Source organism: Maniola jurtina, chromosome 21, assembly GCF_905333055.1.
Source record: "Maniola jurtina chromosome 21, ilManJurt1.1, whole genome shotgun sequence".
Taxonomy (NCBI): domain Eukaryota; kingdom Metazoa; phylum Arthropoda; class Insecta; order Lepidoptera; family Nymphalidae; genus Maniola; species Maniola jurtina.
The window spans coordinates 8,738,924-8,761,994 of NC_060049.1; the positions used below are offsets into that span (position 1 = coordinate 8,738,924).

The 23,071-nt window shown below is 37.2% G+C and overlaps 2 protein-coding genes across 2 annotated transcripts in view; both read left to right on the plus strand.

Moving 5' to 3' along the window:
* The window catches only part of LOC123876425 (malignant T-cell-amplified sequence 1 homolog), a 35,940-nt gene extending 23,810 nt beyond the window's left edge, over positions 1 to 12,130 (plus strand). Inside the window, exons 2-5 of the mRNA XM_045922683.1 lie at positions 5,284 to 5,436; positions 8,826 to 8,926; positions 10,179 to 10,380; positions 11,951 to 12,130. Coding sequence (XP_045778639.1) covers positions 5,284 to 5,436; positions 8,826 to 8,926; positions 10,179 to 10,380; positions 11,951 to 12,032 — 538 coding nt within the window. The 3' untranslated portion in view covers positions 12,033 to 12,130. The remainder of the gene's footprint in view (positions 1 to 5,283; positions 5,437 to 8,825; positions 8,927 to 10,178; positions 10,381 to 11,950) is intronic.
* A 985-nt stretch (positions 12,131 to 13,115) lies between these two features.
* Positions 13,116 to 22,731, plus strand: LOC123876412 (electron transfer flavoprotein-ubiquinone oxidoreductase, mitochondrial). The gene is made up of 15 exons (XM_045922661.1): positions 13,116 to 13,215; positions 13,592 to 13,696; positions 14,305 to 14,417; positions 15,111 to 15,309; positions 15,811 to 15,902; positions 16,405 to 16,564; positions 17,132 to 17,244; positions 17,870 to 18,089; positions 18,472 to 18,627; positions 18,951 to 19,075; positions 19,249 to 19,366; positions 19,893 to 20,000; positions 20,194 to 20,307; positions 20,849 to 20,923; positions 21,939 to 22,731. Exons 1-15 carry the CDS (start codon positions 13,140 to 13,142, stop codon positions 22,025 to 22,027), a joined length of 1,863 nt encoding a protein of 620 aa, XP_045778617.1. The 5' UTR covers positions 13,116 to 13,139; the 3' UTR covers positions 22,028 to 22,731.
* The last annotated feature ends 340 nt before the right edge of the window (positions 22,732 to 23,071 follow it).

Below are 23,071 nucleotides of genomic sequence, written 5' to 3' on the forward strand. Positions count from 1 at the left end.
TATAATATTGTTTCGTAGAAAACCTTCAATGGATTAAACAATGGGTCGGCAGCTATCATTCATTGTTAGGCTGAGATCTATAGAGCGCACTTTGACGTTACTCCGACTTAAGACTGTTAAAACGAGACAGCCTTATACCGCTGGCATAAATCTGTCTCGTTTATCTGAAACTTAAGTCGAAGCAAACTCAAAGTGCGTTCTATAGATTTCAACCTTAGGCACTGAGTTAGCGAATCATCAGATGGCGCGGCGCAAGACCGTGGCGTGTGCAAGTCCCTGCAAGAGACTTATGTCCAGCTGTGGACGATCGGTTGTCGATGGTGACTGTACCATAATCAATCAACAATTGCCGGTTCACTACTGAGCACGAATCTCTTCTTAGAGTGAGAAGGGTTTAGGCCGTAATCTACCACACTGGCCCAATCCGGATTGGCAGACTTCACACACCTTCGAGTACATGAAGAACTCTCAGGTATGCAGGTTTCCTCACGATGTTTTCCTTCGCCATTAAAGCAAGTGATATTTATAACTGTAAAGTTAGAGGTGCATGCCCGGGATCGAACCCCATACTTCCGATTAGGAGCCGGACGTTCTAACCACTAGGCTATCACAGCTTCAGGATGGGCTACACAGGATGTTGTATATTTACTTAAGTTTCAGAATCAGCGTCTAAGAAGTTGCATACATAAGCTAGTAACTAGTACATTCAGCATACAATGTTGTTATCTAAAACACGTGACAGACTGCACGTGCCGCATACTCAGCAATGACATTGAGCTTAGTCCATCGACAGCTTAGTCCCTCCGCGTCTGTCTGGGTACCTAGTGTATGGCTGCTCTGCATGTATAATACACACTCACACATTTCACTAACTTTCTAGCACATTATATATCCTAGAGCGGTTTCAGCTTAGCTTTTTTAGGGTTCCGTACCTCAAAAGGAAAAATGGAACCCTTATAGGATCACTTTGTTGTCTGTCTGTCTGTCCGTCCGTCCGTCGTGTCTGTCAAAAAACCTATAGGGTACTTCCTGTTGACCTAGAATCATTAAATTTGGCAGGTAGGTAGGTCAGCACAAGCGTTCATGTCATGTAAAATGAGCGCAAAACGTGCAGGAAAAGACGATAGTCTGTAACCAACCATCCTTATTCGTGCTAACTTTCGATTTTCGATACAGTTTTAATTTTTACTAGCTGATGCCCGCAGCTTCGCCCGCGTGGATTGGTCAGATCTCCTGCAGCATCAGGATTGAGGAGTTGGAACTCAAATTTTTTATGAAACAATGTCGCAAAGTTCCTCTATCGATTAAAAAAGAAATGACGCAAATCGGTTTAGAAATCTCGGAGATTTCGGTGTACATAGGTAGAAAAACACAACTCCCTTCTTGAAAGTCGGTTAAAAAAGTAGCCTATGTTACACCCTGGTCAATCCTCTACTTGTATGTGAAAATCCCGTTAAAATCGGTTCAGCCGTTCCGGAGATTAGCTTTTTTAAACAGACAGACAGACAGACAGACAAAAATTTTACAAACGTGTGATTCAGTTATGGTATCGTTCAAATAACCATATGACCTTAATATGTGGTAGTTATTTCGAAATTACAGACAGACACTCCAATTTTATTTATTAGTATAGATGACGCCATCAAGCCTCAAATGTACCTAATGAAATAAGTAACCAGGCACACAATTATTGCTATTGTGCTGTAGGCCCTAGTGAGGCCTAGTGCGAGTTTCAAAGTCCTGATTTTTAATGGTTTTTGTGAGTTTCGTTTTCGAAATTGTAACTATAGAACAAAATATTTTAATACTAGAAGATTTTAAATTGTAAATACATTTGCCGATATTATGTTGAAATCTTATTTCTACACATTTTTTTTTATAATATCTACGATTCAATTCAAAGTTCTAAAACAATTTATAATAATACTTCATTGTGGATTTTTTTTTAATTACATCGCATTGAAATATTTTATATTCCGATATTATAGCTATAGGCAATGAAACATAATTCGACATTCGTTATGCTCTGAACACGAACTTGTACGAGATTTCAATATAATTTATTCGTTTGAAATGCTAAAATTATGGAAATTTTGTTTCGAATATTTGATGCAGTAAATAGGTATTGTAGCTAAATTAAATTTTGAGCACATTATAAATCTACTAGCTAATGCCCGCGACGACGTCCGCGTGGATTTAGGTTTTTCAAAATCCCGTGGAAACTCTCTGATTTTCCGGGATGAAAAGTAGCCTATGTGTTAGTCGAAGATATAATCTATCTCCATTCTAAACAACCAAATCCGTCGAGTAGTTTTTGCGTGAAAGAATAACAAACATACACACACATACATACACATAATCTTTCGCCTTTACAATATTAGTGTGAAGTGTGATACCTACTTCTATACTATAATAAAATTATATATGCAAAGTGTGTTGGTCTGTCTGTTACCTTTTCATGTCCCATCCGTTTAATTGATCTTGACGAAAGATGTAGAGATGCATTCTAGAGACGGACTAGGCTACATCTAGTATTAGTCTTCTTCCTGGTTCTTCTCGGTAGGAACGGCATTCCGAACCAGTGGTAAATTATTTTGACGATTGCACTTGTAAAAGTCTACTTGAATATAAATCTATTCTAATTGTACTCTGCATTTAAAAAAAATGATTGTTTTGGAGCTGCCTACTTAAATAAGGATTTAAAAATGTACCTATTCTTAAGTCTTGATAAGATGGTTTTAAAGTGTTCTAGATTTTAGTAGAGTTATCATATGATGTAGTGTTTGGATGTTGGTTGTTTTTAACGGAGGAGGCGCCAAGAATAAAGCTATTTGGATGTCAATTTTGGCACGAGCTTAATTATATTAGGAATTTAGATAGTAAATAAACATATGACCATTTGGTTTATCAACAAGTTATATTTAATTAGCTACCACAAAAACACCTACCACCTTTTGAAAATAAGAATTTGCATTTTTAGCGTATTTTAGGATATGCCGTTCTTCAAGCTTTTATATAATATGTTCTGCATATTATATATTCATTATTCTGCCATAACCTTACATCAGTGTTAGAGTGAATAAAAATGATTCGGTAATTTGTTAAGAGGGGTCTCTCCGTCACTCGCTCCATACAAACGTAGTTCCTCTCTCGTTGGAATAACAACCAATCATACCCAATGGAATTTTGTAGAAACGTTCTGGAAACTAATATCTATTCCTGTGGTTTTCCAGATTTCCGTTAAAATATTTGGTTTCAAAGTTACGGGGTCTTAAAAATTCACAGGCACAGATATTAGTTTCTAGAATATGTCTGCAATATTTCATGGACTTTGGTTGCTTAATATTCGAATGAAATTGGGACTACGATTGTATGGAGTTAGTGACGGAGAGAGCCCTGTTAATATAATGCGTTGTGCTCCCAAATCCCTCCAAAAATTATCAGGCATATTAATATTGGTAATTAAATACTTTCTTTCTATCCTGAAAATGAAAGTTACTTTATTTAGAACACTTGTAAGTACCTGCTTCACTCCACATATTACGATCAATAAAGGAAACCGCTCAGCACTTTCGCAAAGGGTAATAAACTAGGTTAAGCTAGTTTACGTTAGGTGTTGTTGCAAAAGGCCTATCTAGAAAATCGATAAGATGCCATTAAAACTTCTAAGTTTAGAAATCCTAGACTCGCCAACAAGCCAGATAACATGTATTTACGAGTAATTATAACGTTGCAAGGCATTGCATTTGAAATTACACATTATTGCTTCGAACGGAAATAATTCAGGTGAAATCTTCATGTTTTTCCACCTCTCATGAAATATTCAACCGTCCGTTCATTAATGACTAACTAATTACATATCAATTGAGATTGTCATCTTGCATAGCCTTACACCGAACCAATAATAATTGTGTTTTCTAATAAAAGGTGTAGTTAGCCTACATTTTATACGAAAAAATTCACATACTTATTATAATACAATGATATAAGTGTAAATTAAAAATTTATAACACCCCCGACAAGTGAAGGTTATACAGTAACAAGAAAATAGCTGATATCTTTCAAACGACTGAACCGATTTTCTTGGATTATAGCTAAGAACAAGCTTTCAAACAAAAAAAAACTAAATTAAACTCGGTTCATTAGTTTAGGAGCTACGATGTCACAGACAGATACACAGATACCCACGTCAAACTTATAACACCCCTCTTTTTGGGTCGGGGGTTAAAAATACGCGGAGCGAAAGATAAGCAATTTTACCATATTGATCGCTATCTATGGGCAGTTCGCGGGTAGTAGTCGGGTTTTAGTGCTGTTAAACTTTATATTTCTTGTAATATTATCAAGTAAGCAGTTACTTATGTGGCACATAGATTATTTTTTCTAATCACGTGTTGGGGCGATTGCAAACTGCAATGGCTTCTTCCAGTAGATAAGTACATCATGTCTATAGCGTATCACGTTTGCTGTCGCATACGGTCACGTTTCGTTCTATAATAAGGCTTAAGACAAATACGAGTAGGTTGAGGTAGGCGGGCGGAAAAAAACCCGGCCAAGTGCGAGTCAGACTCGCGCACCGAGGGTTCCGTAATCCGTTATTTGTTTCGAAATTTTGCTCGATAAATCAAAAACTATTATGCATAAAAATAAATCAAATTCTGTTTTAGAATGTAAAGGCAAAGCCCCTTCATATGATACCCCACTTGGTATAGTTATCTTACTTTGAAAAGATCACGATGTGCTTAAAAAACTGTCTAACTTTTATGGTGATGTCAATCGTGACGTTTTACTGTGTATTTTGTCTACCGTGCTTACTTGTGTTTTTTTAAAATTCAGATACAAGTTAGCCCTTGATTGCAGTCTCACCTGGTGGTAAGTGATGATGCAGTCTAAGGTTGAAATCTATAGAGCGCGCTTTGACTTTGCTTAGACTTAAGTTTCAGTTAAAACGAGACAGATCTATACCAGCGGTATAACGCTGTCTCGTTTTAACAGTGTCTTAAGTCTGAGCAAAGACAAAGTGCGATTTATAGATCTCAGCCTAAGATTGAGGCGGGCTAACCTGGAAGGTGTATGGCAGTTTTTCATCAAACCCATACTCCTTTCGTTTCTACACATCATCGGTAGGGTGGTAACTAGCCACGGCCGAAGCCTCCCACCAGACGGTTTCCTAGGAAAGGACTCTTCGGCTCCAACGGCCATCACACCTACGACAAGCGTGGACTGCCTACTGTAATTTCCGCTTGCTAATATTATGCTGACTGGAGTATTGTTGTTTTTCAGGTTCGATGAGAAGGAGAGCATCTCAGGAGTCCAACAGCTCAAGTCCTCAGTGCAGAAGGGGATCCGCTCGCGGCTTTTGGAGCTGTACCCTCACTTGGAGAACCACATCGACCAAGTTCTGCCCAAGAAGGATACTTTTCGGATTGTCAAATGGTATCTACTTAGACAATTTCTTTTTACGTTAGTCCCTTGCTTGAAGTCATGGTTCAGAAAACGTAGATTATGTTCAAATCTTAGGATCTTAGGACGCATCTTACGCTAGAGTGTAGGTAGGTAAAGTTATTAATATTATACATACCTACCTAATATAAAGTAGGTTGGTACTTACGTAGTTCCTGTTTTTGTAGTTATTTTTTACATACAAAAGGATAAATTGACTGTATCAACAAAACCGCTGGGTCTCGAAAGTTGAGATTTTTCCTGAAGGATTTTCTATTTTTCTATAGCGTAAATATTCGCTAAGAAAGGATTTTCCGAAATTCCATCTGAGCGAAGCCAACTCATTTGCTAATAAAAGAAAAACCGACCGAACGCTAAGAAATTTCGAAAACGTATTTTTCCCACAAAAGAAGAACCTAATTTATATTTCTTTTAGAACATCTCCCAGTAAAAAAAATATCTATTCAAACATCAAACTGAAATGGTTTCTAAGAAAATATCGGTAGACGGTAATATTTACATAAATACAATATTTCCTCCCGAACATCAATCAGATACTTTGATGGATGGCTCGAAAACATGGAAATAATATACCTACTACATCCCAACGATACAGCCGTTTCTTAACTTAAAAGCGCCTAAGTAAAGAAAATCCATCTGCGGTGTTTCCTAAAATATGATTTGGCGATATTCAAGGGGTAACAAAATTCTTTAAAGACAGAACGCATCTGCAGCCTCTGATGTCGCAATTCGCAGATGATTTTCCTGCTCGTTTGCTCTATATAAATAAATAAATAAAAGTTTATTTAGCTCAATCACAAAAAATACAAGAATAAGAATTAAGATACATTTAAACTTAAATATTAATTAAACTTAAAACTAGAGAATACTAAAACTATTATTGTGTCTGTGAGCTAAAAGGGCTTTGCCTCAGCAAGATGCTGCAGTATTTGGCTACTGCAGCGCTGATTTTCAGGCAGAGCCCTGGTGTCACGACCTGACAACGAAACAGTGCATCTGCATATTAGATGTAAAAAACAACTAAAAAAAAAAAGAATTAGTAGGGTAGAAAAGATATTATATATATTTTATAATTTATTGTATATATAGGGAATAGGGACAAGATAAGCGATCATAACTTATTAACTACTAGCTGATGCTCGCGACTTCGTTCGCGTGGATATAGGTTTTTTGAAAAAGTAGCCTATGTGTTAATCCAGGGTATAATCTATCTCCATTCCAAATTTGATCCAATTCCGTCTAGTAGATTTGCGTGAAAGAGAACCTAACAAATATACACACATACACAGAAACTTTCGTACGCCTAACTATGCCTTTATAATATTATATTGTGATAACTCGATATGTTTCCATACATTTCCAAAAACTCAATTTGGTAACAATTTCCTATATCCGTTCAGTTAGCGTACCAAGTGAACACTTTGTGAAAAATGTCATCCAAACGCACGAAAATCATTAAAGTTTTCGAGATGTGAAAACTTGCACTAGGTTGTCTTTGAAAATTGTAGGTACATAATCCGATAAAGTAATATTTTGATTTTTTTTATCATGGTATCAAAAACAACTATATATCACTTAGCCGCCTTTAGACAGCGGACGACACCACATAATACATCCTAATGAAATTATTTAGATGCGTGGGTGATATTCCCATCTAACATAAACGAATTTAGACCATAACTATATGGGCATAGCTATGAAAATGCAATGGACGTGTTCGTACTTACCAGTCATGTTGATAGCTCTTTAAGGTCAACTCTAGTTCCTATTATTCCATGACGTCGTATGGTCGCGATGCTAATAAGCAAAGTGGTTTAAAAGTTAAAGCACCTGTATTAACTTACATGATAGGTGAGAATTTGCTAACAAAAGGTTTTCTGAGGTCCAACGACCTTAGATACTAATACGACATGATAGGAATAAATACCTAATGGAAACTGTTGGTGCGTAGGTATTGTTTTGATATTTTCATTTGGCAACGGTTGTAATAATAAGTTATCTAATGATTTGGCTTGACACAAGTATAAATCAAAAATTTATAACAGCCCCGACAAGTGAAGGTTACAGTAACTAGAAAAGAGCTGATAACTTTTAAACGGCTGAACCGATTTTCTTGGATTAGAGCTAAGAACACTCTCGATCAAGCCACTTTTCAAACAAAAAAAAAAACTAAATTAAAATCGGTTCATAACGAGCAAAATGCCACAGACAGATACACAGATACACACGTCAAACTTATAATAACACCCCTCTTTTTGGGTCGGGGGTTAAAAATTGATACTTTTTCATGCGTGGCGACATAGAGAAAGAGGCAATTTTTTTTTCAATTGTGTTGATAGGCAGCGTTAACATCGAGTAGTATGCGAGGCCTCAGTTCGAGGCAAACCGCTAATATTATCTTTCTCAATAATAGGTTTCTTTGACCTGGTTCCTCCCTCACCTTTCTATTGCTATCATACCGCAAGGCATCGTCAAGGTCTGCGCCCGTACGTAGTCGAAATTTCACGGACATAGCACTTACGAAGCTGTTTTCTTTTTCGTTTTTAATTCGAAGCATTAGGATATGGAACGCCCTTCCAGCATCAGTTCTCGCTTCCAATTTTAATATGGGTAACTTTAAGTCAAGAGGCAACTTCTAGGCAAGCGCGCTCCATCTTAGGCTACTTCATCACTTGCCAGCAGGTATGCTGGCTTCTAGCCAAGCGCTAGTCTATAAAAAAATATACAAGAATAGGTAGATTAAAGACCTCCCTGGCGCAGTGGTGTGGGAGGTCCCGGGTTCGATTCCCTGCAAGGGTTTGGAATTTCATAATTTCTTCTGGTCTGGTCTGGTGAGAGGCTTCAGCCATGGCTAGTTACCAACTTACAGGCAAAGCCGTGGTGATTTGGCGTTCCAGTACGATGCCGTGTAGAAACCAAAGGCGTATGGGTTTCATAAAAACTGCCATACCCTTTCCAGGTTAGTCTGCTTCCATCTTAGACTGCATCATAACTTACCACCAGGTGAGATTACAGTCAAGGGCTAACTTGTATCTGAACAAGTGTAAATTAAAAATTTACAACACCCCCCGAGAAGTGCGGGTTACAGTAACTAGAAAAGAGCTGATAACTTTCAAACGGTTGAACCGATTTTCTTGGATTATAGCTAAGAACATTCTCGATCAAGCCACCTTTCAAACAAAAAAAAAAAAAAACTAAATTGAAATCGGTTCATTAGTTTAGGAGCTACGATGCCACAGACAGATACACAGATACACACGTCAAGCTTATTACACACTTCTTTTTTTGTCGGGGGTTAATAAAATAAAAAAGATAGTTACTTACCTGCACTATAATTTTATTGTTTTCATTGTTTCTTTCAGTCACGATCACATCGAAATCATGGTGAACAGTGCTGGCGAGCTCTTGTTCTTCCGACACCGGGAGGGACCCTGGATGCCCACTTTGAGGCTGTTACATAAATGTAAGACATTCTTGATACCTTCACATTCACATTCATCATATTCTCAACTCTCAACCTATCACCGGCCCTGTCTTCACTCTTCTCTTAGGCTAAAACCTATAGAGCGCACTCTGACTTTAGGCTTAGACTTAAGAGGGGTCTCTCCGTCACTCGCTCCATTTAAACGTAGTTCCAATTTCATTTGAATATTAAGCAACCAAAGTCCATGAAATTTTGCAAACATATTCTAGAAACTAATGTCTGTGCCTGTGGTTTCCAGATTTCTGTTAAAATATTCGGTTTCAAATTTACGCACTCTTAAAAATTCACATACAAATCTTTGAGCCCCTTTAATTTAAAGCTACATGTTTTTAGAAAAATCTACAACACCACAGGCACAGATATTTTACAGTTTCTAGAATATGTCTGCAAAATTTAAGGGACTTTGGTTGCTTAATATTCAAATGAAATTGTAACTACGATTGTATAGAGTAAGTGACAGAGAGAGCACTGTAAGACATAGTTAAAACGAGACAAAGATATATCTCTCACATAAATCTGTCTTGTTTTAACTCAATCTTAAGCCGGAGCAAAGTTAAAGTGCGCTCTTTAGATCTCAGCTTTAGAATAAGAAGAGTTTATAGGCCAATAGTTGCCCATTGTGGATTCGTAGATTTCACACACCTTTGAGAAATTTGTGGAGAACTCTCAGGCGTGTTGGTTTCGTCACGATCTTTTCCTTGCAAGAGATTATTTTTTTCCTGCCATAAAACTCCATTATATATAATAGCAGCTTTAGTGCTACTACCATCTGGTCTATGGGCTGATAAGTTATATTATTCTAGCTTAAAAATCTACTTATTATTAGTTGAAGAGATTATTAGTTGTTTAAAACATATATATACTTATTATACATAATTCAGAAAAGTTAGAGCGTACCTGGGATAGAACACCGCGCCTTTCGCCAGAGTCTTAACCACTAGGCTAGAGGCTTTTGAAACCTAGGTATCTCCAGAATAGCTCAAACTTTAGTCTCAGACAGAGTAGATCTGTTAGAATCAGTAGATTAGTCATTAGATCGGGGATGATTCAGCCGTGGCTAGTAATTAACATCGTAGAGAATACAGAACAGCTAATTTACTGATTTACATTGAACATGACTTAGCATTCCAGTGCAATGCAAGTTGTATCGGTTAGGTCTTTAAAATATGTGCAGGGCGGAAATAATAGGTACCTAGCTCTGGGTGTAAATAGTTCCTCATTATACTTTCAGACCCCTTCTTCCTGCCAATGGAACAAGTCGACAAAGGGGCGATCCGCTTTGTCCTCAGTGGGGCAAACATAATGTGCCCCGGTCTGACGTCTCCCGGGGCAAGGATGTCACAAGTGGACAAGGGCAGCGTAGTCGCCGTGATGGCTGAAGGGAAACAGCACGCGCTTGCTGTGGGCATCACGTCTCTTTCTACCAATGACATGTGAGTATAGTTTATAGGCGTCGACGTGCCCCGGTCTGACATCGTATGGGGCAAGGATGTCACAAGTGGACAAGGGCAGCATTGTTGCCGTGATGGCTGAAGGGAAACAGCAAGCGCTCGCTGTGGGCATCACTTCACTTTATATCATAGTTTATAGGCGTCGACCTGCCCCGGTCTGACATCGTATGGGGCAAGGATGTCACAAGTGGACAAGGGCAGCATTGTTGCCGTGATGGCTGAAGGGAAACAGCAAGCGCTCGCTGTGGGCATCACTTCACTTTATATCATAGTTTATAGGCGTCGACCTGCCCCGGTCTGACATCGTATGGGGCAAGGATGTCACAAGTGGACAAGGGCAGCATTGTTGCCGTGATGGCTGAAGGGAAACAGCAAGCGCTCGCTGTGGGCATCACTTCACTTTATATCATAGTTTATAGGCGTCGACCTGCCCCGGTCTGACATCGTATGGGGCAAGGAAGTCACAAATGGGAAAGGGCAATTGTCGCCGTGATGGCTGAAGGGAAAAAGCATGCACTCGCTATGGTCATCACGTCTTTTCTACCGGTGACATATCAGTTGTTTGTAGGTGTGAATATAATATGCCCCAGTTTGACGTGGTCCGGGGCAAGGAAGTCAAAAATGAACAAATTGTAATTAGTGTTCAGTTCTTTCAGGAGATGGGTGTTAAAGGATTTTAGGATATTAGGATTTTAGGACATGGATGGTGAATGATATTAGATATAGGCGTTGGAAACTATTAAATTGTAAGGACCTGAAGACGGTGACGGGAAGCGGGTGGATGAGGAAGGCGGACCGTGTTTGGTGGTGCGCTCTTGAAAAGGCCTATGTCCAGTTGTGAACATACAGGCTGATGGAATGGAATGGAAACTATTCTACTGGGATATACTGATATATTACGTTGCAAGTATTAGTCATCACGAGGCGCTGATAACCTATTGATATTCGCTATATCAAAGTTCATAATATTTTGTAGATAAGTAAAATAAATCTGAAACGCATATACATATAATTACAGAACTGTATCTGTATTACGTGCTTATTAGCTTGATAAGTTTCGTTTAACAGATTTTGACAAAATTTAATACAGAGATTGCATCCCGGGGAAGGACATAGGCCAAATTTGGTACCAGAAAATTAAAGTGATCTCAAGGGATTTTTAAAAACCTAAATCCACGCGGATGAAGTCGCGGGCATTATTTAATTATAAATAAGCCGTTATAAGTAACCTATGTTGCTCAAAAGATTTAGAAGGTTATTGGCGTGGGCCAATAACCTTCTAAATCTATTGGAAATATTTATTGCACGTGGAAAAAATGAATAATATTACTTTTATTACCTATGTCCAACATTCTTGACAAAAAATCCTCATGAATGCTGAAATCCAGAGCCTTAAAGTAAGATAAAAAGGATACCCATATGAATGAAATTCGCGATGAACCATTTCGTCTCCTATCTTGAATAACTGACTCCTGAACCAATTTTTGAATTTCATCAAAATAAAACAATTATTGTACCTAAATTGAATTTAAAAAAATGTGTTTTGTTCCAGTGCCAAAGTGAACAAAGGCGTAGGAATTGAGAACTGCCACTATCTGAACGATGGACTGTGGCAGATGAAGCCAGTGAAGTGAAGAGCAGGAGTCTAGAGATACGCTTATTTTCTAAAATTATTATAAGTTTCTTTTTTAATGTAACGATGTAACTGATAAATTAAAAGGTTTTTTTCTAAGATTTATGTTTTATTTACCCCATTTAACTTTTTAACCCCTGACCCAAAAAGAGGGGTGTTATAAGTTTGAAGTGTATATCTGTGTATCTTGTATCTGTGTAGCTGTCTGTGGTATCGTAGCTCCTAAACTAATGAACCGATTTTAATTTAGTTTTTCTTAGCTATAATTTAAGAAAATCGGTTCAGCCGCTTGAAAGTTGTCAGCTATTTTCTAGTTACTGTAGCCTTCACTTGTCGGGGGTGTTCTAAATTTTTAATTTACACTTGTATGAGTCTGTGGTTTCGAGCACAGATAACTATTTTATAAACTACGAGAGACTTCGTCTGCGATGGTGCTTGCTGGCGCGCGTGCTGTGCTTGTTTGGAGTGTTTTTTTTTTGTTAAGAGTGGCTGGTTTTTGTGTTAGTTGGTGTTTTTTGGTGGTGGAACTGACTGGGAAGCGCTCTAAAGGGGCGCCGCGCGTATGTCGGCGGGCGCCGGCGCAGACGGAGTCCATACTAACTTGTATAAATTCAATAACTTGAAAATATTACAAACTTGACATTGGCTAATCAGAGTAAAGCCAGATTTAAAGAAAAAAAAAATATATAAACTATGAATTTTAATCATTCAAATATCTTTTGGATTACACTATTTGCCAAAAAGACTACAAAAATGTTAGTCAGACATTAATTAGACCATTAGACGTGTTACTTAACTCGATTTAATACTCGTATCACGTTATATGTTTACGATTTAGATAAAAAATTGTAGGGTTGATATTATGTAAAATACGCGCGAAGTTTAAATTTTTCGCGCTTTAACGTTCCATTTCAATATGTCACAATGTCAACATAAATGTATTTTGTAGGAAACTTACTTTTTCAATGTTAATTAACCTATCATTTGAGTAATTACTTAATTAGGTACCAGGCACATAAACTTAAATTCATTTTATGCAACGGGTCATTTTATTCATTTTATACCAACCAAAAAAATATTTATTTTCAAGTTTGACAGTTACGGTGAAATGGGAGTTGAAAAAGAAAACGGAACGTATGTTTTTGTAAAAATGGCGACAGCACTTGTTAGTTCGTCTCGTCAGGGTAAATAATTATTTTTTAAACGCAAAAAGGCCCAAAATAATTTCATGATTACCTAAATTGTCTGCTTGGTAACGTATAATTAAACTGTGAATAATTTTTAAACTTTAACATTCGTAAAACACTTGTTCTGTAGTGACGTTGACCATCAGCTGTTCGAATTAATTTTCGAAAATTAAGAGTTTTTTGTGAAATTAATTCAGAAAATTACTAAAAATACTCATTTGCTTACTATAAATGCCAAATAAGTGGATTGTTAAAAGTTTCCATTACGCAATGTTATTTTCAAATATAGAAGTTCAAAGTTCATTTAACCTCATCAATTGTTTTGGTTGGAAACTTGTTATCGAAAAGTGAAGAAAGGTGAATTATTTTCCAGTAGGGAGGCTAACAAATGCTGCTAGAAGACTTTATTCTGATGTTTATCCAAAGATAACCACTCATTATACAATTCATCCTCGAGATAAAGATCCAAGATGGAAAGGTAAGTGATAGTTTCAAAACTACATGTTAATATTATGAAATTGGTATCAGCTCAATGTTTACTTTGATAATAATTTGGCACATATTTATCGTTCGTTTATCTTACATAGTATAACATACACCAAGGCATATGAAACTAATTCTTATTAATTAGGTACTTGCTTAAAAATTGAAAGTTAAAAAAATTAGACAATATGGAATTGTAAACAGTATACAGAAATTTGGCTGTTGTATACTATTTAGTATTTATAGATAAACTAGCAGCAGGTCTATTAGTTTACTAGCTCATAGCTTCGCTCACATGGATATTCTGAAAATCTTTTCTTAATGTTTTTAATGGAGGTTTCGAGTTACTTGACCAGCTCAGCTGGTTTTAAGTTATAAATTGATAAGTCAGTCAGCTTTTCCTCTTATAAATATACATTAATAGTTGATACACTAGACTTTGTTTTAAAAAAAAATGAGATTTAGGTTTTTGGAAATCCCTTGGGAAATTTTTGATTTTCCAGGATAAAAAGTAGCCTATGTCACTCTCCAGGTCTTTCACGACAAACCAACAAACAAATACAGTCTTGCATTTATAATATGGCTGGTGATTTTAATTTTCAGATGTAAACATGGAGCGTGTGGCGGAGGAAACAGATATCCTCATCATAGGAGGAGGTCCAGCGGGCATGGCCGCTGCCATCAGAGCACGTCAAATTGCAGAGGAAAAGGGGGCTGTATGTATTCTTATCATCACTTATTTTCTGCATGAATTATTATATGCAAGTCCACCTAGACCTAGCCCAAATAGACACAATGACAACCCAAAATAGAACAACTTGGAATAATATGGTTGGGAGAGCCGACCCCAATTAACATGGGAAAAGGCTAGGTCTATATATATATATATTATTTATATGCAAGTCTCTATTAACGGCCCGTTCACACATGGGAGTCCGTTTTACTGGTACGTTTTTAACGGATACGTCATAAATTTATGCTCTGTTCACATATAGGCACCTTATAACGTTCAACGGATCCGTCATTACTGGATGCGATGTGTGAACAGAAAACTCGCACTATACCGCCGCTATTCTACAAGGATGGATCTATCCGTTAAAATTCTACGTATCCGTATACTATTTCCGTTCCGTCCGACCAGTATTCGATGACAAAACGGAATGTAATTTTTTTACGGAACGATATTTTTTACTGTATACAGAATACTGTGCCATGTGTGAAGTCGCTCATACAACTACATACGCCATCGACGAAAAAAAACGTACACGATAAAACGGAACAGTAAAACGGAGACATGTGTGAACCGGTCGTTACATTCAATATCTGTATGTATAAAGAAAGAAACTAAGTGACTGTTACATGTTAAATAAATGAAAAGTCAAACAAATAAAAAGATTAACTTTTTTCAGGAATTACGAGTAACACTTTTAGAAAAAGCAGCAGAAGCTGGTGGCCACATACTTTCCGGTGCCTGTGTAGACCCAATAGCTTTGAACGAGCTAATACCCGACTGGCAGGAGAAAGGTGCTCCTATGAACACACCGGTCACTTCCGATAAGTTTGGACTTTTGACTACCAGTGGAAGGATACCTATACCTGTTTTTCGCGGTAAGATTTCTCAACTTGAATAAAAATAACAAGAACAAATTGAATAAAAATAATTTGAATTTTGAATTTTGAACTGTAAACTCATAATTTTGCCTCAATAGCTTAACGGTTGAGGAGCAGACTGAATTACGAAAGGTCGGCGGTTCAAACCCCACCTGTTGCACTATTGTCGTACCCACTCCTGGCACAAGCTTTACCTACCCTAAATTGGAGGGGAAAGGGGAGTATTAGTCATGATTATCATGGCTAATATTCCCTAAAAAAAAACAAAAAAAAACCACAATCTCTTAATTAAACTTAAGGGACAATAATAATAATAAACAATCCACATTAATATCATCGATCAGCGATCTTGATAAATTTAGGGATAGAGATCCCTCCTGGAAGATACATAAAATATTTTTGATCTGAGGAATATAATAAATTCTACAGAGATGTTAAAACCTTTTACACAAACTCCCAGCTAAAAGCTAGTATGTAATATCATCACTTATTTTTCAGGGCTGCCAAATTACAATCATGGTAACTACGTTGTGAGGTTGGGACACTTGGTGAGGTGGATGTCGGAACAAGCCGAGGCAGTTGGTGCTGAGGTGAGTTTGAAATGATTTCTTGATTTCTGATATATGAAACCAGGGACTGAGTTACCAGTATTTTTTTTGTCATTACTAAAGTACCATTATCTTAACGTTAAAAAGTAGAGACAAAAATAATGATACTTTTAAATCCATTCAAAGAGCAACCGCTGAGTTTCTTGCTGGTTCTTCTCGGTAGGAAAGGCATTCCGAACCAGTGGTAGATGCTTTTGACGATTCAAAAGAACTTGTAAAAGTCTAATTGAATAAAAATATTTTGAATTTTGAATTAACATTATCGAGCTAACGCACTTACCGTTAAGTAACGATAAAAATATAATGTTAAATCATACCAGTAACAATAACCACTACCAGTAACAGTACCAGTAACAGTAACAGTAGTAATGGTAAATCATATCAGTACCAGTTCTATTAACGTAAAATAACGAAATGTGTATAGCTTTAACGTTAATTAAGTAATGGTAACCTCTGGTTAACAGTATGAAATTTCTTATACCAGGTGTGGCCAGGATGCGCGGGTGCGGAGCTTTTGTACCGGGATGACGGTTCCCTCAAAGGAGTAGCGACTGGTGACGTGGGTATTGCCAAGGACGGAAGCCCTAAGGATATGTTTGAACGGGGCATGGAGTTCCATTCCAAGATCACCATATTGACTGAAGGTCAGTGGATTTATTAGCTTTTAGACTTGAACTGGAGTTGCCTCTTCTGTCCTAGATAATAAATTATATCAGTTATTGCATTGCTGTTATATCCATACTTAATATTATAAATGCGAAAGTGTGTCTGTCTGTCTGCTACGTTTTCACGGCCCAACCGCTGAACCAATTTTAATGAAAGGTACAGACTTGGGGTAAATCCCGGGGAAGGACATAGGCTACTTTTTATCCCGGAAAATTGAAGAGTTCGTACAGGATTTAAGAAAAGAAATACACGCGGGCGAAGCCGCGGGCATCCTCTAGTTCTTGAATAATCGTGTGATATTATGTGTTGGTGGTGCTTGCTTTTCCTGTTTTTTTAGAAGTGGGGTGGGGCGATGCATATCACATACTTCACGTAGATTTGTCTGATTGGATGGATTAGCTTGGGGTTGCAATTTAAACAATTTTTTGATCAAAATGAGAGGTTGTTTTGTATTACAATATTTGAATGCTATTTAAATGGTTTTGCGCTTCCTACTAGGTTCTCTTAATTAATTTATTATGAAGCACAATTTCTTTCATTTCTAGGATGCCACGGACACTTAACAAAAATGGTATCCAATAAGTTTAATCTTAGAGAGAAAAGTGAACCACAATCTTATGGCATTGGATTGAAAGAACTTTGGGAAATTAAACCAGAGGTAAGTTTACGGTATATAATTGTGCATTTGTGTGTATATTCAATATTATTTATTTATTTTTATTTATTTTACATTTAATTGAAAAAGCAGTGCCACTTACACTAACTAGATGATTAATGATAAATTATTATACAAACACAAAAGAGACAAAATTCTCCCCTAAGGTTCTGAAATATTCTATTAGTTGTTTTGATTAATGTTGCATTATGCTGTCTTAGTAAACTCAAATACTAAACCAGGATCTAAAAGAAAATATTTTTTTTGACCCCCTATTAATACAAGGAAGCTAGCCACTAAGACACTTTGTTTTTTCCAACATTCTAGGATACATATTATAGAAGCTGGCGTTATTTTGCGGAAGTCCATGATATACAAGGAACCAACGAAATCTGTATGGTAAGCAGCACCACACAAATTCCAACACAACTCCAATTTGTGTGGTGCTGCGTACCATACAGATTTCGTTGGTTTGGCGGATTATAGCAAATTAAGATTTTGGTTCCTTGTATATTCTAGGATACTCCCTAACTTGCTAGAAAGTTCGATTATTTCTATGTTAAGATATTAAAAACGCAGACCATTCCACATTTAGGGTATAGTATTAATTGTTTTGATATTTCTGCAGAACCATAAGCCTGGACTGGTAGAGCACACAATAGGCTGGCCCCTAGACAGGACCACATATGGGGGCTCCTTCATATACCACCTCAAAGTGGAAGAGGGTGAAGCTCCCTTAGTCGCGGTCGGTTTTGTGGTGGGCTTGGACTATGCGAACCCCTACCTCAGCCCCTTCAGAGAGTTCCAGAAGTTTAAGACTCACCCCTATGTCAAACCTATGTTTGAAGGTAAGATTGCATGCCTTTAATAGCAATCTGCATGCCTTTTATAGCGATCTTCATGCATTTTATAGCAGATCTTTATATCTGCATGCCTTTTATGGCGATCTGTGTCTTTAATAGCGATCTGCATGCCCTTTATAGCGATCTTCATGCATTTTATAGCAAATCTTTATATCTGCATGCCTTTTATAGCGATCTGCATGCCTTTAATAGCGATTTGCATGCCTTTTATATCGATCTTCATGCATTTTATAGCAGATCTTTATATCTACATGCCTTTTATAGCTATCTGCATGCCTTTCATAGCGATCTTCATGCCTTTTATAGCAGATCTTTATAATGTCCTATACTCTATGAAATTCAACCAATATTTTTTTTTGGACTTCAGGTGGTACTCGCATAGCATATGGAGCCAGGGCGCTAGTAGAGGGTGGGTGGCAGTGCCTGCCTGTGCCGGTGTTCCCTGGCGGCTGCCTGGCGGGGGACACTGCTGGGTTCCTCAACGTGCCGCGGATCAAGGGCACCCACAACGCCATGAAGAGCGGTAAGTTGTATTGAAAATGAAAATGAAAATCAAAAAATGTTTATTTACCAAATACAGTCTTGTACAATTTTTCTGTGTCTGGTGGTACCCACACTAGGTAGTCCTGTATCGTGGGTACCAAATACGCATTAAACAATGTGCCGTTTACAATTCTTATTTGACACTCGGTTAATTAATTTAGGTATAACTATTCTAAAGATTAAAAAATAAAAATGAAAATCAAGTCGATTGGTTGCTTAGTTAGGGCGTGAAGGAAGGACAGACAAACAAACACACTTTCGCATGTATAATATTAGTATAGATGGATTATTTTTCGTCGTCAGGTATGTTGGCGGCCGAGACCGCGGTAGACATGGTGCTGTCGGGCGAGGCGACGCACGAGAAGGGAGCCACGCCCACCGCGTACGAAGACAAACTCAGAGAATCATACGTTTACAAGGAACTGAAGGTAATATTGTTTTTGAAATTGTTGGTGAAAATGTATGTACTTATTTCGTCCGGTACCACCCAAGTCCGTCCGGTAGTTTTTGCGTGAAAGAGTAACAAACAGCCATACATGTACGAACTTTCGCGTTTATAATATTAGTCGGATATCATTGAGTTTACCGTTTAATATTGCAGCAAGTCCGGAACTGCCGGCCGTCGTTCCACACGTCGCTCGGCTTGTATGGAGGCGTGGCGTATTCGGCGTTCTCTACGCTCATGCGCGGGAAGGAACCTTGGACCTTGAGCCATGGCGGTAACGTATCTTATTTTTAGACGAACGCTAAATCGCTTGGTTACACGGCTTTGCCAGTAAAGTGGCAACTAGCCACGGCCGAAGCCTCACATCTGACCAGACCATGGACAATTTAGAAATTATAAATTCCCTAATTGACCCTGCCAGGAGTTAAACCTGGGACCTCCCACTTAGTCCACAGTGCGCCACGGAGTTCGTCACAGATTCATATATCTGTTAAATAAATCTGTTTCTTTTAAATTCTAAGTAAAGTTTGAGCAAAAGTCCAAGTACTTATCGTCCCTAGATCTCACCCTCAGGTTGAAATCTATAAGCGCACTTTGACTTAACTTTCAGTTAAAACGAGACGGATTTATGCCAGCGGAATAGCGCTGTTTCGTTTTAAGTTCCTTAAGTCAGCAAAGTCAAAGTGCGCTCTATAGGTCTCACCCTTAGTCCCACGGAAAAACAAAAAAAAAATCGTGAAATAAAACTACCTTTTTCAAAAACTTTAGGGAGAAAAAATGAAATTTTAATATGAATCCAGGTGCGGACCACGCTCGCTTGAAACCGGCTAAGGAGTGTCAACCCATCGAGTACCCCAAACCTGATGGTGTTGTAACCTTTGATTTGTTGTCATCTGTGGCGTTAACTGGTAAGTAATTGATAAACAGTTATGGGTTATTGACGGGCAGACAGACAGACAGACAACAAAGTGATCCTATAAGGGATATATATCCTTTTTTCTTGAGGTACAGAACCCTAAAAGTAATAACATTTGTATTGCCTTAAGTGTACGCCTTTTAATAACAAGTGTAAAATTGTTTGTTCGTTTTATATTTGAATAGGAACAAACCACGAAGCCGATCAACCAGCACATTTGACACTGAAAGATGACACAGTACCCGTGAAGAGAAACCTCGCTGTCTTCGATGGACCAGAAGCGAGGTTTTGTCCTGCAGGTAAGAGATTATATTTTTACTTGACTACGGCAAAAGGAAGGGTAATGATTTTGGGAGTCTATGTAATTATGTATGTATAAATGCGGATTTTCAGACTTCACACAACTTTGAGAACACTATAGAGAATTGTCGAGATGTAGGTTTTTCTCATGATGTTTTTCTTCACGGTTAAGGCGAGTGATTTAATTGCTTCTCCATAGTGTTCTTAAATGTGTGTGAATTCTGCCAATCCACATTGGGCCAGTGTGGCAGACTATGGCCTAAAACTCTTCTCATTGTGAGAGGAGACCCGTGCCTAGTAGTGGGCCGGCAGTTGCTTAATTTCACAATCAAACACGCTATATATATTATGTTTACTAATATTAATTTACTAAGGGCTGAATTTACAATCATCAAAATATAACTTTTAACTAAATCTGAGGCTTTGACATTTTTTCTATAGAAAATCTGTCAAAACGTCAAATTTATTCCTTGGATAAAAGTTATTTGATGATTGAAAAAAAGTTATTTTTTTTGGTTAATTTGGATTTTTGTATTACAGGAGTATACGAATTCGTACCTTTAGAGACCGGAGAAGGACAGAGATTACAAATCAATGCACAAAATTGTATACACTGTAAGTAAACCAATTTTTTAATTAGTTATTCTTTTTTTAACCCCCGACCCAAAAAGAGGGGTGTTATAAGTTTGACGTGTATATCTGTGTATCTGTGTGTCTGTGTATCTGTGTATATGTGTATCTGTGTATCTGTCTGTGGCATCGTAGCGCCTAAACGAATGGACCGATTTTAATTTACTTTTTTTTGTTTGAAAGGTGGCTTGATCGAGAGTGTTCTTAGCTATAATCCAAAAAAATTGGTTCAGCCGATTAAAAGTTATCAGCTATTTTCTAGTTTTCTTGTAGAAAAGAAGGTTAGATAACCCTTAGGTTCATAATATTCAAGTGTCAATTGACAAATGTCAAGCTGTCAAGATGGACGTTGCCTAGATATACATAATTATTTATTTGAAAATGATTTGTCGGGGGTGTTGAAAATTTTTAATTTACACTTGTTCAGAATTCAGTCCGCTCCTTATCCATTAAGCAACCTTTTAGTTGAATAACTAGCGACGATCTTATTGCAATATTATTTTGAAGGCTGGCTGCATAGCTAAGTTATACTAGATATAATGAAATTCAGCTTTATTCATTTCGACATACGGTTCAGATTGGTATAGTGAAAAAAGAATGGGCAAGTGCGAGTCGGACTGTACCATCGTACAAGAAATACTACTATATTTTAACTTTGTGTTGCAACTACAAATTTAAACACATATGTTAATATTTTTGTTACATTTTACTTAAATTTATATAAAACTAGCGACCCGCCCCGGGCTCGCACGGGTGGACACTACCACGAAAAATCCTATCTATTTTCCGGGATAAAATATAGCCTATACGGATTCGGAAGAATCCCTCTAAGTAATGGTAAAAGAAATTTTGAAATCGGTCCAGTAGTTTTTGAGCCTATTCAATACAAACATACAAAAATACAAAAATACAAAGGTTTCCTCTTTATAATATTAGTATAGATTAATTAAAAAAAAAAATGGAAACTTCTCATCTCTTCATACAGAATCATTTTTTTCAGGTAAAACATGTGACATTAAGGATCCTTCACAAAACATCAACTGGGTAGTACCAGAAGGTGGTGGCGGCCCCGCGTACAACGGAATGTAAACTAAAAAAAGCCGTGAGCAGTTGTGAGGCAACCGACAGAAGTGAAGCTGTACTCTGTCTCGCTCACTCATATGAGCTATACGCTGCCCAGCCAATGAGGTGCCGCGTTCGATCGTTTGTTTCACTTTTTGTCATTACGGTCTCCAAAATTTTTTAGGCTATATAGGATTAGTTAGGATAATTCGAGATCGGCAACTGAATTTTTATGATTGAATAATGTTTGTATTTTTATGTGAATTAATATTATGCTTCATTTAAACTTCATCCATTTTATTTATTTAGGCGGACCGTAATTTGAATTGTGAATTAAAGTCACTCAGTCTTTAGAAGATATAACTAATGGTGAATTTCAGACAAAGTACTTCCGAAAAAAATAAATATTTATTTTAATAAATTACTGAAGCGATGATGAATAAAACACGCTTATTTACCAAACTGCCTTATATTTCTGTAAAGAACAATTTCTAATTTTTTAAACAAATCATTGAAATAAATTAATAGTTGTATAATATCTTATAGTAGGTAATTGTATATTATATAGTAATGTAAGTAATTTATATTTTTTTACATATACATATTTGAGATATATTTACTGTACATAAAAAAAACTCATTTTGATTAAAAGTGTGTATGAATAATGAATGAATCTAAGTAGTACCTAAGTGTAAATTCTTGAAAACCTTTAATAAAGGAATTATAAAATATTTTTTTCTTTTTATTTATCCATTTTATTTGCCACAGCGTTCTACCTGGCGATTCTTTTTATAGAGGTAAGTCACATTGTGGCCTGCCCTCGAACAAAGTTACGACTTACGAGTGAGGGCCTGTAGTCCAAGCATAATCAGTACGAAAGTACTACGAGATCCATGTGTATTTTTATCCGACTGCGGCAAAGCCAAAAGGAAGGGTTATGATTTTAGCAGTCTATGTATGTATATTTGTATCCAGATTCTGTGTGTTCCACCGTAGTGCCTCAACTACTGGACCGATTTTGATGATTGAGGTGTCAATTGATTCGTTGTAAAGGTCCGGGAGACAGGCTAT

Bases quoted from the DNA above. Each gene is read 5' to 3' on its own strand.
- LOC123876412 (XM_045922661.1), top strand. From the start codon at position 13,140: ATGGGAGTTGAAAAAGAAAACGGAACGTATGTTTTTGTAAAAATGGCG. The intron at 15,903-16,404 runs GTGAGTTTGAAA...TTCTTATACCAG, and splicing joins CCGAGGCAGTTGGTGCTGAG to GTGTGGCCAGGATGCGCGGG. The intron at 18,090-18,471 runs GTAAGATTGCAT...TTTGGACTTCAG, and splicing joins TGTCAAACCTATGTTTGAAG to GTGGTACTCGCATAGCATAT.